Raw genomic sequence first — 17,809 nt, 5'->3', positions numbered from 1 at the left:
TAGTGGGCAGAAATGAGACTGCAGCTTGTGTATACGTTCTCGTCTTTCTCATCTACGTGTCCGTATTCTTATCGGAGGGGTCAGTTTCGCTGAGATCTCTTTCACTGATATGATCAGCTCCTGGCACACCAATGCGGATCACAGTAAAGCTTTGCTCATCATAAATGCGTTGATCTTATGCTCATGCGCGCATTATCGCTAACCGAAGAGGCTGCTCTATACAGTGTGGGTCTTACCGAGGTTACCATTTTGTCCTCGCTTTCCATCGAAGATTTCGCTTCCACGTTTAGGATTTCTCTGCACCCAACTGATGGTGCAGCTACGCCTATGTTATCATTTCACCTTCTTCCGCAATGCCTTCTTCTGGCGCCGGTGGAAGACTTTTCAGGTTCATAGTGTTCGGACCGCTCGGCGCAATTCGCACATACTAGCATTAAACCAGTATCATCCACGAAGCCGTTCTTCCTTGGAAGGATGAAGGAAAAGGTCCTGACTGGCACGATTCAGCTTGTAGTCTCCCTTCTTAGCGGCTGCAGGTTTTTTTTTTGCGGGCCTTCCTACACTGGTTATGGGTAGATTTAGGCATTAGTGCCGCTGATCGACTGGCCGTAGCCGAATTTCCAATTTCTGCAAGGTGAGAGTTACCGTGCTTTCCTCTCTGGCTGGTTGCTTGGTAGGCACTAAATGCAAGCATTCCATTAGGTTGGAAAGGATGCCTTGTACATATTTCTCCGTGAGAGAAAGTAGTAAACTACTGCAGGCTGCCCCGCCGGGAGAAGGTGGTGTCCAAGCGGCACTTTAAATATCGCTATTTCGATTCGGTCACATGAATTTAACATTTGGGGTGATCGATCCCACGGGGTTTACTATGGTTAACCCTGATGTTGATTATGGTCATCTCAAAGATTTATGAGACATCATACCTTGCCCTGCACTTAATAATTAATAATTTGAAGGAGTTGGGTTCAGTGAAACAACATTTTTACATTTTTACACAATTCCTATATATTTTCAAATATTTCATTTCAACAGATTCATTCAACTTTAATTCGCATCGGAAAATGAAAAAAAAAAAATTGGGGAGGGTAAGATTTTTAAGAAGCAATTCTTATATAATTCACATGATATAAAGGATAACAGTTGCAATAGTAGTTGTTTTGTTTCTTTGTTTGTTCTTGATTTGCTTTTGCTTCACGGCGGAATAAATATCGCATATATAGATAGTTAGATCCAGCCTAACATAGTTATAAATTATATTTTATATAATATTTCTCTTTGTAGAATTATAATAATAGTATTTATTTATAAATTTACATTGCTTGTCCGTAACAGAAACATTTTTTTGTTCATCTCTCGCTCACATTTTTTTTGTGGATGCTTTTTTGATAGACATAGAATGATAATAGATTTTTCTTGCTATACTTTCCGTTTTCCATGTTGATTAATTTATGTATTAGGTTGTTATTCGAGCTTCTTTGATTCTCTTCCCTATATATGTATACATATATGACTTTCCATAGCATCATTATTTTTATTTTCTAGGAAATTGTAAGAAAATAAGCTACTTAATTTTTAGTTGTTTTTTTTCTCTTTTGTTGTTACGGTAATCTCACTATATTTTCACGCTATTTATGCTAGTTATAGTTAGGTATTAAATATTTTCTTTTTATAAAAAGACAAAGTCAATCCCTCAAATGTAATTCCTCTCCGCTGTACCATTTCATGCATATGTATGTATGGATGAGCTTATAGAAAAATTGAAATAAATATAGTCTTTCTATGACAATCAATACATGCATCTTTGTATATTTTTATTTTGTTAAATGACTTATTAAAATATATTATAGATTGATATATTCTACTAGGTGATTGATGATTTGTGTTTCCGTGGTACACATTTACTCTTTTTTGTATTTCGTACACTACATGGTATGAGCGATAAAATATGTGAGTAGATATTAAATAAAAAATATTTGAAAATGATTAAAGTGGTCGATTTTATTTTTTTTTCAAATTCTTGGCAATATTTCTCTATTCATTTTGGGTATAAGTTGGCAACAGATATTTGGATAAAATTTTTATATATAATAAATTTTCAGAGAGAAAGATAGTCAGCAACGAACTTTAAAAAAACACAGTTTAGTTGGTTAAATTTCTATTATTTCTTTTGCACGGATTTGATCAAAATGGAAAGTTTAAATTTATTTATTTATTTTGTTAGAACATATTTATCGCGGCTGTATTATTTGCATTTTAAAACAAAGATATTATTGCCAACTTTATTGATGTTGAAGAAATCGCTACTTATTAGGATGTGCTTGTAAGTGAAAATGAGTTCTTTTAGTGTATTTCATTCATTATAATAATTTTGTTTGTATTTTTTTTCAAATATTTTTTCTCAGTAATTAATTTCTACCTTAATAAAGCTATGATCCCAATGTCAGCTGATAATGGTACCTTACTGCTAAGCTATACTACCATTGCTCAACAGTATATAAAAAATATTCCAGTGTGTGTATTTTCGCTGAGATTTTATCATAATTTTGTGATTTGTTATGAGTTTTTTGCTATTTGTGGAGATATCCGATTCGAAATATATATTCATGTGTGTTGGATCACAAATTGGCTGACGTAAAGGAATAAAAGGTAAAAAAGAGAAAGAGTAAAATGTTATATAAAGTTTGTCAAAATTTGTTAATTTTATTTAGAAAACAATTGTATTTGAAGAGTTTCTTCTTTAAAAAAGCTACAAGCTATATTGTTTCATATCTTTCGGAGAAAAAACTCTACTATGTGTGGACAGAATTCCAAAAGCAGCTTGCATTTATTTATCATATATTTTTATTGTACGCTACTGAAAAATGCTGCTTATATACTATTTAACTTGATAAGGAGCAGCTTGTCTAATTTTTTATATATAATATTAGGTTTTTCTCTATATGTGTTGAGTGGAGCAATGGTGAAACTTAAAAGATGGTCCCTCAATCAAGCGTGTAAAAATTCGTCAAAAATAAACAAGAGATGAAAATATAAACATTGAATCTTATACATATTTTTTTGAATATATTAAATTAAATTTTAATATACCATTATACAATTTTCTTGTTTCGATATCAATTATATAATATAGTATTGTAGCTTCGACTTTTTCTAGTTTATTTTGCTTTTGCAAGTTTGCCAGGTCAGTTAAACAGGCAATTCCAATCCCAATTATTATTAACATGATATTTACATAGATTTGCGTTCCAGTTAAGTAAATGTATAAATATTCAAGTTTGGTGTTTTACTTTGGTTTTTAATTTTTTTTTCCTGGAACATTATGAAACGCTTTTAACAAATGTTTTATGAACCAAACAAAAATTCAACAATATTGAATGTTGTGTACTTCCAATTTTGCATAATGTGCCGGTTGTTTTGACTTAGTGTAAAATTTTTAAAAATTAACTGAGAGGAAAAATATTAAAGAAATAATATTAAATGGTATATTACTATTAAGCTTAAGACGTGCGTGCTCTTACTAATAGGGAAGGATGATTTCAATTGAAAGTTTTTTAAAATATTGTTAAAGCCGCTGGAAGATAACTTTTTTTATCTGCTCAGTTGGCTGGATTTATATTGCTGTACCTAGGTTGTAAAATCTGGCAAAATGTGAAGGTTTTATTATTGCTGTTCTGTACATTGAAAGTGAAGTCATTATTACGTAGTAACCAATTCAATTATACACGTTGTCCTAGAGGGAAAAATCCGGACCCTGGGTGAAAATCGTGTTAGTCTCTCGAAATTGTACCATCAAACCAATTTGATTCAAGTCTTCCTACACTGGGCCACCGAGAAAACTTCAGTCCAGGAAGGAATTAACCGTTTCCCCTTCAGGCGGGCCTGCCTGTGTAGAAGACCAAGGAGGCAAACAATTTATATGAGCGGCATTTACCAGTGAATGGGAAAACCATTCCTACGTGCTATCGTATAAGGTTTAGTGAAATGTGCTTCAGTTGATTCGAGGAATTCCCGAGAAATTTGCGCTTCGCCTCCACTAGTCTACATTATGCGTTTTTGCAGCGACCCACTTGTCGGTTATCATGCGGTAGTGCGTTCCACTTCATAACGAAGCCAGCGGTGTAGTTGTCGATTCTCCTCAACGTGTGCCCTAGCCACTGCAACCTTTATCTTCTTCTTAACACATCCAGGGTTAACTGGTCCGTGTGCCGGACAAGTTGTTAGTTTGCAATTTGATGAAGTTGATACGATGCAGATAAGTGTTCACAAAGGGTTGGCGCTTTCGAGTAACAGTGGCGGTCATTCACAATATCCTAGTTCCATATAGCAATATATTACACGGAACAGTCTCAATTTAATGTTAGTATTGAGATAACTACATATTCAGATTTTAGAGAATGTAGCAAAGCGAATCTAGCGCTGTTAACATTTCGAGCGATATCAATTTCGGTGTCGACCGACGCCTGCAGAAGCCACACTTCCGAGCTATCCAAATTGATCAACACCTTCGATGCTCTACGGGTTGATGCAGATTGGGAGAATGGGTGACCCTTCAGACAGACTGTTTTTTTGTGTTTACCTTTAGTCCGATTCTACCTGTCTCCTCCTCCAGAGTCATTTGGAAAAGGTACAAAACTCGCTAAAAGAGTAAGCAGATTTCATCAGGGTAGTCAAAGTATATGACGAAGGACGGCATGGCACATTAAAGCGCGTTTTCCGGCCAAGGCGGCATGAAGAATGTTACCGAGAATAAAAGGAAATAATACCGGTGACAAGATACAATCTTAATTGATTTTTTGGGATATGAGGGATCCTAAGTCCACATTCACTTGATGTTGGACCGGACCAAATGGAGAGCAACTTATTCCCACGTTTTTTGGCCCACGGATCCCTCTTTTGGGGTACAGCACACAAGCATACCAAAAGAAAAAACGTCGTCCAGGGTAGAGGTAACTCTTCAAACGCTGCCTCAGCTCTGTCCTGGGGGCAGCGTGACCGAAAGTGGCAACAAGTGGAAAATGTTTGTTTTTTATATAATCGCAAAAACACGACAACGGTGCGAATTATATCGAAGTTTAAACCGCCATTAGTTTGAGCCTAAGCAGTTCACTAGTTTTTGAGGTTTGTTTTGAAATTCAAGTTCAAGATCTCTCTCGCGGCCTCAAATTTAGAGCAACTACTAAACTATTATGATAGGGAAGAAGAGTCCCTCATAAAGTGGGGGATATTTCGTATTAGGGAGCATTTGGTTTGCATTTCAGTATGTATGGTGTAGTCAGCGAGCTCGAATTTCAAAATAGGTCTCCAAAACTAGAGAAAAACTGTATTTATGTTAAAAAAAATGTTCTCTACAATCGAGTGCAACAGAATGTATACGATCTACCCTTCCATTAACTCCTCCATTAACGATAGATATCCATGAGCCCAATTCTAAGGTCTGTCCAATTTTTGGGACTTGAGGTGCCCAGAAAGTTAGCAGTAGGGCGGACTTTTTATAAAGATGGTGATCGCGCGAACATCAAATGAAAACTTATTTAGGAGTGGCTGATGTGCTACGATTCGGACGATGGACTTAGGATGTATAAAACAACCTGTGGATTTCCACCAGGATTGATCCTCTCCCGTGGATAATAATGTATGACGGAATTTTGAAGTTGCAACTGCCTAAAGGACTGACAATCGGGGTCTTTACAAACGAGGCAATTTTTGAAATTAGATGTTGGCTAGAAGAAGCTGGTCTGACCCTCGCAGAGCATAAAAAAGAGGTAGTTTTGATCACCAAACGAAGGAAGCAAACGTCGATAATGATCAGAATTGGCGAACACCGTCACAACAACGCTTGAATACCTAGGAGTAATGATGGACCAAAGGCTGAAATTTAAGTCTTATATTAGGAATTTAGTCACAAAGGTATCAGGGGTTGCTAAATTTTTGCCAAGAATGTTATCGAATATAGGTGGCCCTAGGCAAAGTCATTGGGTCCTTATCTTAAGAGTTGTCAGCTCCACCTTGCTTTATGCATCGTCATTGGAACTAGAGGCAATAGGAGAAAAGTCGCAGAATCAAACCGATTGAGTGCATTGCGAGTGTCGTGCGCTTACCGTTCAACATCAAACGAAGCAGCCTGTGTGATAGCAATCATGGTTTCCATTGATATCTTGGCGAACGTGAGTCGACACCTCTATGACCCATCGTATGCAATCGCCGAGTCCTGTAACCATCGTCGGCAATTAGCACGAAGTGAACAAAAAATGATGGGATGATTCGACTAAAGGATTTTGGACTAGGATAGGATTATTCCAGATGTCTCAAAATGGATCGAACGAAGGCACGGTGAAGCTACGAGCTAACCCAATTCCTAAACAGACGTGGAGGGTACCGTGCATACCATCATCGCTCCGGGCGTGCCGAGTGCCCAAATTGCCCGATATGCAAGATTATTCCGGAGGATATGGAGCATGTTGTTTTTAACTGGCCAAGGTTCGTCGCACACAGGTTTGAGGCAGAAATTGACGCCGGGGCGCGGTTGTCACGCGGGAATATGATGAAACATATGCTAGCTTCTGAAACAGCTTGGAGGGCCATGGAAAAATTAATGAAGACGATCCACAACCTATTGAAGAAGAAGAAGCTTCAAATAGCAAATAACGACACGAGCCGCAGTTCGTAACTGATGTCGCCCCGCGATGTAATAATAGCGAAGGAGACAGAGGTGGTTTTGGTGAGTAGAAGTCTCACATAGCCGCATGGTAGGAGCCAGCGGTAGTCATCGACTTGATTCTAATAAGGTTTTGTTTCACACAAAAGCTTAAAAAGGATTTCTGATATGCTCCTGACATGCTCATCATATTTGGGAACAGAGCCGAGAAGCGTTGGGAAATTGTGGGGACCATGTGAAAACTTCAACATCAGCCAATTAAAGATCGTCCTTCGTATGAGTAAGCTTGGCAAAGTGTGTAAATTTACCGCAAGAATCAAAGTAAGTAAGGTTAGACGCTAAAACTACACCGTTTGTCGTTTATCATTCACATGCTGTGGGTAGTGTTGCAAAATTTATGCCTTTCTCCTAATAAAATTCTTAAATTTTAAGCTACTCAGATAAGGACACTCCCAAAAAAGACCTTTTTAAGACAGAAAATTACTCCAAGGTGCCAAGTCTAAAAATATATAGCCCTCCGAAGGTTTACAAGAAAATGGCGCCTTAACGCCCGTATCTACGTTCTGCTCAGTGATACCACCGTGAACCTTTCCTATAAATAGACTTTGCTAAGACAAACAATAAGCAAACAGGCTGTAGTTTGGGGCAACATAACCCAATCCTGATCAAAGCACCCCCATTCGTCCATTCACATTGGAAGTAATGAACCCTCGCCTACAATTTGATAAAATCTAACTCAACCGCTTTTTACTCTTTACTATAAAGTTAAGTTGGTGGAAATTTGATACCAAATGCCAGGTGGCACATAAGTTTTTTTGGTACAGGCCGAATTTGTGCTGAATTAATTTTTAAAAAATCTTTCATTTCACCGAAGGAAAAAATCAAAAATATACAGGAATATATTCCGTATTATGTGGATGTCATGTTCGTCGTCTATCAATATCGGAAAGTATGAATGGAAGAAGTTTTTAAAATCAATTTCTTGGTGTATATTGCAAAACGATTCCTTTGTAGCGACATTTTAACAACTTTTTCTATCAGTACCAGAAGGAAGAAGGAATCGGTAGGAGGTACAAACAAATTTTTTTTCCTTTGAAGTCCTAAATAGTTGGCGTGCGATATCATATCTCAAAGGCATATATGAATCGTTAATATCCTTGGGAAATTCGGAATAAAAATGGTTATGGCATTCAAGCTATATCGACAGGTATCTAAGTATGGCAGGATTGATTGAGTGTCAGCCTCTTGATCTCTTTGCCCAGGATTTAAGTTCCGGTGGGAAATGAATGTTTTTGTTCTTATCTTTGTGCTACTCCGCTGCTGCGAGTCTATCACCTGCAACTGAACTGAAACTTCATTTTATTGAATATTAAATAGGAAGAAAATAACAATTCGAAAAGGAGTCTATATTCCACAACAGGAACAGGTGAAAAGGAGGCATACAGGGAATATCTTATACTGAAAAAGCTGGAATTTGGAAAATTTGTTCTGATTTTTTGAGGAAACTTTAAAAATAAGTTGCATAAACATTGCCGTCATTATATTAGATATTAATATTTTATCTTGTTGAAATTACCCACAGTTTTTTTTGAAGAAAGAGAAAGGGAGGTAAAAAGTTGTTTGATGACTTTTATGTGATTCAGTGACTTGAGATGGTATCGACAATGGGAATATAGAAAAATGTAATATATAGAGACGACAATACAGACAATAGGAAGGGCGAGAATTTCATTTTGGTCATGCCATTCAGTAGACGTTGTTACACCAGGATGACTGACGAGTGGGTCGTGCTAGAAATAGTTGGTGTGGAATAGGGGGGGACGAGTATTGGCTTTATGGGAAGCAGATTTCAAGAGTTCTTAGTTCTGCAAAGAAGGCAAGTTGAAGTGGTTGGCACGCTTCATTGCATATAAGGGTCTTTGTCAATCATTTTTATTCAATTGTTGTATTACTAAATGTTTTCATTTAATTTTTTGCTTATTGGGGAATACTTGAAACGAAATCAAGGAAATAAGTGAGAGCTTTATAGATAAATAAATGCATTTTACTAAGTTATTTCCTACACCCTGCTAGGGTATACTATGTACTATAGTTTTTCAATTGGTCAATAATTAAATGACGTCGTTACAGTTCGGGTAAATTAGTTTAAAATGAAAGAGATGAGGTAGTTGAGAATCTATAATATGTATTTGACAAAGGCATTTTTAAAAATGTTCTTTCTTTTTGTCTTTCGTAGAGTATAGGGAATCCCTTGACTCTAACCCATTTTATTGTTGTTTTTTCTCATTACGTTTTAAATGAGACTGTGCTTCAGTTTTTGGTTGCTACTGGCAGAGGAAATCCATCCATGACGCAGGAATTGGCGACATTGGAGAAATCAATAAAGACGTTGCAGGAGACCATTAGAAGCGAGGAAGAGGAAGGTGACCAAATCGGCGTGAAGTTCAAAAACCTTTTGAACGACACTATCCAATGTGTATTTCTCGAGTGAGCAGAGGAAGTTCCAAAACTCTTGGATAAGCTATATAAGGGAAAGTTCAAAGATGGCTCAGAGCATCTTTGATCCTGGGCAATGAACGTTACTTGGACGACGTCGTTAATGAACTGGTCGGGATGGGTATTGTAGGGTACCAGAAGGACGACGATATGCAGTTCAAGCTGGCTAGACTAAGATGCTGACGAGCGCTTTAAATGACAATGGATTTATTTTGTATGTTGTATTTTATCTTTATTGTATCTGCCAATGGTTGCTGTATACGAACACCCGTTAACAACTATGCTATGGACCCAGATGATACTCGATAACCTATGGGAAATCGCCTCGAAACCAAAAACGAAGAAAAACAGCAAAGCCGTAGGACACTGTTATAGTGTACGATAGTCAGTTGATCAATTTTGCACACCTGGGAATAGGACAGGAAGATGGTACTGAAAAAATACGAACGATCTACATTCCAATCCCGTTTTGACCTGGAAAAGGAGCTGACAGTGGAGAGGTCACACATGGCATTGCGGGTCATGTAGTGGAAATCCTGCGGTAGTAGGTCGTCGTTGCTCAAGACTTATGTGGCGGAGAATGGTGGACCACTCCACTGAGAACGACCTTTTTGGAAAAAGCCTGGGGGACTTGCCGTATTTTGTCAGGAACCATATGCAATGGTGCGTAAGTGTGGTGGACGTGCTATCAAATTTGATCTGGACTGGTTCATTTACATTGCGTTTATCTGGATCGGCACATTTTTGCCAAGTTCTTTTTCTTCTTCTTGAAGTTTGAGCAGGATACGTCCATTAGTGTCGACTGTTTATGACGTGAAAAGTTTGTCTGGCGATTTTACTAGGGGAAAAAATTGACTAATAATCATCAGTTTAATGGAAGTATTTTCGGGAGTCTTCTTTTCAATAGAGAAGAACACAAATATTTGAGTGGCATAAAGCAATTAGTGAGGCTCACGAGATTGTCGAAAACTTTCCTCAAGCGAGTCGTCCGTCCCTCACCATAATGGCGATGTCGAAAACGTGAAAGAAATTGTATTCGTCGTGTTGATATTAGAGAGATAGCAGATTCTCTCAACATCTTTAACGGATCGCCTAGACACATGGTTGATGTTTTGGGTATGAAGCGCATCGTCGGCCGACTCGTGGCAAAGGAGTTACATTTTTTAGAGAAAAACAGCAAGAAGAGGTGGCAAGAGAGGGGTTTGTCAACGTAGTTAATTACGTTAATCAAAAACACTATTACTGGTGACGAGGTGTGGGTTTATGATTATGACGTCGAAACCAACTAACAATCTAACGAATGGCATGCTAAAAATGGGCCGGCACTGAAAAAAAAACAAAGAGAAAGAACTGCGGCCGGCCTGCCAGAGGGCTATAAAAATTGTATAGAAAATTGAATTAACTGTGAAGTGTGAATACGTTCTGTCTGTGGAAGACTGTACATTGCTGTAATAGTGCAAATTGGTATATTTTGTTATAGTTCTCATATTGAAAATGGGCAACGAAGCATACTTATTTGATGATTGGTTCTGGATTTTTATACGACACCTACAGGAATACTTTTGTGAGAACGCTTAAGCCTATGATGTCTGTGCTGGGCACGCTACGTGTTGGTAAGTATGAATACAGCTTTAACATAACAGATATGTAACCTCAAAGGAAAATCTGGATGAATATGAAAAGCAGATTAAGGTCAGAACATCGACTGGTGATCCGGTTAAAGCTCTCAAAATGGTGGATGTTAGGAAAAGTGGTACACCAGAAAAGACAACAAATAGACCTCTGAAGAGCATGTGAAAGCAGACTGCTGGTTATATAAAAAGTTGCAGCAATGTATCATTAATGCTCAGAGAGAGTAAGGTTATCCAAATGATGTCTGAATTCGGAAGCAACGGGTCACATGGTGGAGAACCCATATGTCCTTTCGAGCTTATAAAAGTCAGGAATATATTCTGCAAATGGGCCATCGACACCAGCAATAGGAATATACTGTAATTGGCTAATATGAACGAACTCACAAATCCTGCCCTTGATATGACATCAAAATCATACTTCAACATTTGACCAGCCAAATAGGGAACACGTTTGTATTCTAGTGATGAGTCGTTACCCTTAGCATACGTGAATGTATCCATTACCCCAATAGGGGCACATGAAATGGTCATTGGATGTGTCTAGTTTACGCTGAAAGAAATCGTCCAGCAAAAGTGGATCTCTCTTTCAACCAGTTATCTCTTTATTTTGATTAATGCCAATATATAGGGGGTGGGCGCAATATAAACTTGGACTTGGATCATATTTCGTTGGCTAGATGTTCTGACCCCGAATAATCACATCAACTTAAGTCCACCTCTGAAAGTCAGGTAAAAGTAGATACTGAAGCGATCCGTAATCAAGTTCTCCGTAACTTCAATTTACCGGAAATGTATGATATTCATTCATAACCATAGTTATCATGTACTGGAGATCAGGAACTGACAACGGCCATTCACAACCACTAAGACCACTTTTGGTATAGTTACATACAAATTTATCTCCAGCCACAAGGAAAAGTGGAACAGCTTGTTCGATGATGCTTGTAAACTAGCAAGGAAATGGAGAAATGTTGTACATCAGTACCATCTGGAAAATGCTCCCTACTATCTTACCAGCTTGGATAAGTATATATATCCCGAACATCATTGACCCATTTTAAAGAAGCTTAACTTCAGTCAAATTAGCAACAGATCAGATTTCCACTTTAAGATAGTCATTGAAAAACTGTTGGAATGTGCCCATCAGTTGTGCCACTTTTTCATCGACGAGAATTCGTTATTCCAGCAAAACTAGCAAGACTATCTAGGCTGACTCTGACTGTGTGGGGCTTGATAAAAACAGCAAAATCACTCTTGAGACCTTTCACCATCATGAAGATCTAGGAAAATAGGATGCTCTATCCAGCTCTAGAAAAAGTAATTAACGACGCTGAAAAGAGTGCCAGAGATACTCTCTTCTTTAAGTTGGTCCAATTTCTGGTTTATGTAGACAATACCGACATAATGGAAAGGACATCCAGAGTTGTGGTTTCCGGGCGCATGTGGCCCAAGATCTTGGTCTGTACATTAATTAAGATAACACGAAATACATGGTGGCAACTTCAGCACCAGCATCAGTTTTTGAGAGCAACCACATCTAATAACCCAACATAAAACAGGTGCGTGTTACCACTGACGGTCTTTTGTAATGGGCATTAGCTTTCCCAAGATCCAATAGTAATGGTCAATTGAAAACAAACAAGATTTGAGACTATAACTTTGAATTTGTTAAAAATTTCTGCTATCCAGGGTAGAATACCGTAAATGTTGGCAACTAACAAAGATTCTTTCAATTTACAAAAACCATTTTGTTCGAAACAAGGGACAAATCTTCTGCCATGTTCACAGTGACGTTGTTTGTTCTCATGTATAAAGTTATGAGCTCTTAACCGCGTTCGAGAGGAGAATTCTCTGATGAAATTCTGGCCCCTGAAACAACCAATTATCGGTATTACGATCGTTTAGTTCTGGATAAAAATCGGTTTAATGGTCTGCAGTGGACTAGTTACCTTGCCTATACGGGTGGCACATGTGAGAGTTTGGCTTTCAAGGAAAAAAATGCAAGTGATCTGAGGAATCAGAAAGTACAGGGAGCGACGGCGACGAGCCCGGACAAGTCTTACTAGCAAGCCAGCAGAAAAAAAGCCATATGGGCATATTGGAGCGATGGATTGAGTTGAGCTGCTCAATAATCAGAATATCAGCATATCAGACGTGCCGCCAAGTGAAGACAACGGACAAATGCTGTCACCATCAAGCATGGAAGTAACAGTCTCTGCTGTTCATCAGCTTCAGCCGCCTGGAGCCATTGTAATTACAGTCTAACTATTTAAATGTGGAGACATTCAATTACACCAAGCGGTTCACCAACTTGTGCTCAAGGTGCGCGAGCGAATCAACGCCTGATGATGGGAGCATTCAGCATTACTAACCGTCTAAGACAAGAGGATGTCCTATGGTGCAATATTTTTAACCTTGATTGAGCAGGCGGTGACTAGCACGGGATCTTGGGCTGGAAATACATGATGGCACGGTCAGCACCAGAAACCAAAGAGCAGCAGCATCAAATGGCACCGAGCAAATGAGAGCAATAAAGATAAGAGACTGTAACTTTTACACCATTGATATTTCTTCTATATAGCGTCGAAAATGACAACCAATGGAGCCTATTTTGTCTTACAAAAATTGTTCCGCTTGAAACATTTCACTATAGAGTCAAAGCTCTTACTTTACAAGACAATGATTCTGGTAGTCCTTATGTATTACTCGGAAACTTTGGTTCTTAGAAAGAAAAATTTCAAATTTGTAGTTGCATTCGAGAGAAGAATCCGCCAAAGAATTGTTGCCCTCCTATGCAGCATATATAATGACTAAGTCAATGACCGATATCACGACCGTACGGTTGTAGAAAAATCAAGCTGAATGGGTTGCGGTGGGTGTATCCTAATATGTATGATGGGTGAGGATGATCCAGCCCAGAAAGTCTATACGGGAAATATCTATGATAGAAGACCTCGGCTCAGATGGAGCGATGGCGTAAGCCAGTACGCCAAACACCTTTTAGGGATATTGAACTTGTGAACCTCGCCATGTCTCGAATTCCTTATTAAGGCAGGCCTTGACAGGATATCGGCAGTTTCACCGTTGATGGTGGAAATAGAAAGTATAATTCTAAGTGGAATCAAAGAACATATTGCGAAGACATTTCAATACGAGGGTCTAGTGGTCATGATATATCTGGGCCGTAAATAGGAATAAACTGTCACCTGTGCTCCTTATAACCTCGAAAAAGGAATAGGAATAGGTATAGAATTAACTGCTATATAGTTTAATGTAGAGTTTAGGGGATCATTTTCGAATGCATTGGTATCATTACACCGGTATAGATTTCAATAAGAGTAAAAACAATTGCAGGTGCTTAGTAGCGGCGTCTCTTCTAAGTTTGAAGTTAAGGATCTAGATTGATGCACATTTTCAAATGCAATCCTCGTAATCGTGAGGAGCGGAGCTATTCGCCAGGAGAAGTAAAAGAAAACCTAAATTTTGTAGCAGACGCTCACTTAATTCATTAAAAAAACAGATGAGAATAAAGAAGACATTTTTCGATGGACAGCAAAGGAGACCGATATAATATATGTTTGTCATTATCCGACGATGCGATGGGCAAGTTGGCTGTTTGAATCCGGTTTAGTCGTAGATGTTTGTACTATCCCGCTGTTGGAGGCTAGTGACTTGCATAGCAAAATGGAAAAACTACTATGGCAAAAATGACAATATCAAAAAGATACTGTGTGGAGACCTTATGTTCCACAAAGGAGTGAGCAGGAGACATAGATTGTCAGTACCGGTTACTTGAGTAAATGGTCCCGATTCGTCAATACCTAATCGAAATACGTGATGCATTCTTAGCAGACATGAATTTAATCATTTATCAACCAGATAAGATGATAGCTAACCAGATGATTCCGGAGAGAGATACGAAAGTGGGAGCGGATTGTAAGAGCACCAGGCAAAAATTATGAAAGACGGATATCATGATGGAGTCAAAATGCGATTAAAGTGCGAAGCACCTTATATAAATTCAAAAACACGACATATGAATGAGTTATAATCAGGACAAAAATAGTCTAATAACATTCATTCGTTCGAAATTAAATTAGGATTTATTTACGAAATTGTGGGAGTACTGAGTCTACCAGCGACTTGATATCTGACCGGACAGTACATACGTGGGCTATAAACAGTGGAAGTAATTTCTTTGGGAAGGATTCAAAATTATGATATGGATTGCATCCTTTGGTCTCTTTTGTGCTAAAAGTTTAGTGTAAAGACACTGAGACTGATCTACATAGTAGTTATCTGGATTGGTTAGATTGGCAGCTTATCGATACTGTATACACTCGAGCATCAAATACAACCGGCTGAAAGGTTCACTTTGGTAGGCTCCACTTCTTGTCTCTAATTTCACGGTTGGGGTGTGACCTATTTTCAAGTTCAGACAGTGTGAACACGAACGAATAGTGTGCTTTCTGTAGAGGGGTAGTTAATGTGTATTTTGAAAATCAATTTCGGCCCTCTTCTGTAGAAAGAACCTATTTCCCACAAATTTTTCATCTCCGTGTTTATTCAAACTGCTGGAAGATTCCTTATCAACCATTTTCTACATAGCAACCGAGTGGAAAAAATTAAATTGAAAAGTTTTCTGTTCACGTACACATACACGTTCGCAACATAAACAGCATATCAAAATTTTACATGATATGAAGGTAACAGAAGGGAAAAATAAATCTTTAACAATCACATAATTCTGAAAGGAAAACATGTCTCCTAACGGGGCCAGCGTCAATTCCACCTGAATGGATGCATGCTATTTTATCTCCCTTTTCTGTGTATTTTATTTTAAGTTGACATAAGTATTATTTTTATCCATGGCATTATCGACAAGGTAGTCAAGGGAGAACTGAAAACAACTCCTTACCTAAACACTTTCAGGCAGAAAAGCAAGAATCGATTGAAAGAGACTTGGGAAAACGAAAGGGCAAAAGGTATTCAAAGGCTCATTTATTATTTCCAGTTTTATTTGAATTTATGTGAGAAATAATTTCCTATTACAAGAGGCAATTTTCCATGGTGACCGAGAAATCTTATTAGCGCTCTAATTTTCTGTTGGACAGTTTTCGGTCTGTTCATCTGTTTTCCACAAAAGGCAATAGCAACAAGTAGCTAAGATGTTTATTTTTGCCATAGTAATGCTTGTATCCAATGTATATTTTCGAATCCCCCGGGCAGGTCTCATTAGTATAAACTAGATGAAATTAGATTTGAAGCGGAGTTATGGATTGTAAACGTTACCATTGCATGGATTTTGGAAGAGCCTTCAGGTTGTTTTCAGATCCTATTGATAGAATTTATTTGTAGCCGACTTGGAATTTCGTCTGTAGCTGTGCCACCCTTGAATCTAGACTAATGGGATGAGATTATTGGGAACTGGTTGATTGAATTCTTGATCACGTCTGACGAGTGCATGTCGGATTAGGGGTGGCTGCATTAACGAGAGCCATTAAGTTTAGGATAAGAAATGCGGACCCCTTTTGCTACTTTATTAGCAAGATTTGTTCTTGGACTACCTTCACGATGAAATAACGGACTAATTTTCTCCTTAATGACGAAAAGATATTGGTAAAGTCATTTCACTTTCGATTCTGTTATATTCCTTCATTTTTGTTGGAAATGTCTGCATTATTTCTGGACTATTGCTGGGGGTAACATTGGAGAAATCATTATAAACACTATTGGTATGCATAATTTCATGATTTGGTTACGAAATTGTTTCAAAGAGCACGCAAAGCTTTTTATATAAATTTCCTTGAAATAAAAAGTCATTTAAATGAAACAGATCTAACGGATATGGTTTCAAAATTATAAATGACAAAACATTTTAAAAGCAGAGAAATCAAATTATATAATACTAGCAAATACCATTCAAAGGAACTGTTCAAAATTAATTACCTTTAACCTTCAAGATAAATTTGTGCCATTTTTATTGATTTACTTCTCTTCGCTATTATGAGACATCTTCTTGTTAAACTATTATTTGATAAATTTCTCTAATACACTATTCAACAACTAAACGTATATTTTCAAACACGATTCTAAGATTGATTCATTGCTACTATAAATTTCTAGTTTTACTTTTCATGAAAGCTTCCCTAAAAGTTTATTACTGAGTTCATTATTATTTCTTCATTTTAGATACATTTCCTTTATGGTTTCAGGGCTTTTTTTATTTCTTTTATTTCCCTTAAACAAAAATTTATTTTCCTATCAGTATTTTTTTTATTATTATTCCAATTTGTAAATCTACACAACCAAACTTAATAGTTACAATATGCTTTAACAATTTTGTTTTAGAATTGTATGCAAAAGGGTAATTTGCATTTTAGTAATTTTCAAAACGATTGCTCTCAAATTAACTATAATTATACATGAATAAAATAATGTATAATATATTGTTTTTGTTGCGAAAAAAGTTGTAAAAAATAATAAATTACACAAATCCTTTCCTGTCAAATTTATAGATTTAAATTCTCTGGTTCTATTTTCTATAAATTTCAATTCTTTTTTAGCTTACATTATGGCAAGAGAGTTTGCCCAATTAAAGTATTTAGTAAAAATTATGTTCAGTGTCTTTGAAGAAGGAGAAAAAATTAAAAGTTTTATTTATATACATACACATATTGTTACATGTCTGTTTAATTAATTTAAATGATACATACATATATATAAAAAATTGCTTTGTTCAGCGAACAATTCTGGCTTCTGCAACTTAAATAACATAAACTGTTTTTTTTTTTTCTTGTTTTTTCTTTCTGTGTTATATGCTTCAGTGAGTTTTGCAGTATTAAATAATTTATAAATAAATTAAATATTTAAAGTAGAAAATAATGCACTAATCGTGTTGAGAATTTTCGGCCTCGTTCACGTTTTCTGATGATGATTGTTCTTCGGCTTGTGCTTGTGCTGCTGCTATTGCTCGAGCTTCTGCGTCTACAAAATAAAATTTTGGAAAAAATTAGTATTGATT

At 37.1% G+C, this 17,809-nt stretch overlaps 1 protein-coding gene across 7 annotated transcripts in view; it reads right to left on the bottom strand.

Annotated features, from left to right (window-relative positions):
* Positions 1-999: 999 nt before the first annotated feature.
* The window catches only part of LOC119655778 (calcium/calmodulin-dependent 3',5'-cyclic nucleotide phosphodiesterase 1-like), an 831,136-nt gene continuing 814,326 nt past the window's right edge, over positions 1,000-17,809 (bottom strand). For all 7 annotated transcript variants that reach the window (XM_038061896.1, XM_038061905.1, XM_038061856.1 and 4 more), the window contains one exon: positions 1,000-17,772. In XM_038061896.1, the coding sequence (XP_037917824.1) occupies positions 17,675-17,772 (98 nt within the window). In that variant the 3' untranslated portion in view covers positions 1,000-17,674. The remainder of the gene's footprint in view (positions 17,773-17,809) is intronic.

This window comes from Hermetia illucens, chromosome 1 (genome assembly GCF_905115235.1).
Source record: "Hermetia illucens chromosome 1, iHerIll2.2.curated.20191125, whole genome shotgun sequence".
Classification (NCBI taxonomy): Eukaryota; Metazoa; Arthropoda; class Insecta; order Diptera; family Stratiomyidae; genus Hermetia; species Hermetia illucens.
Note: the sequence above shows the minus strand (reverse complement) of the source record. Positions and strands in the feature narration are given on the sequence as shown.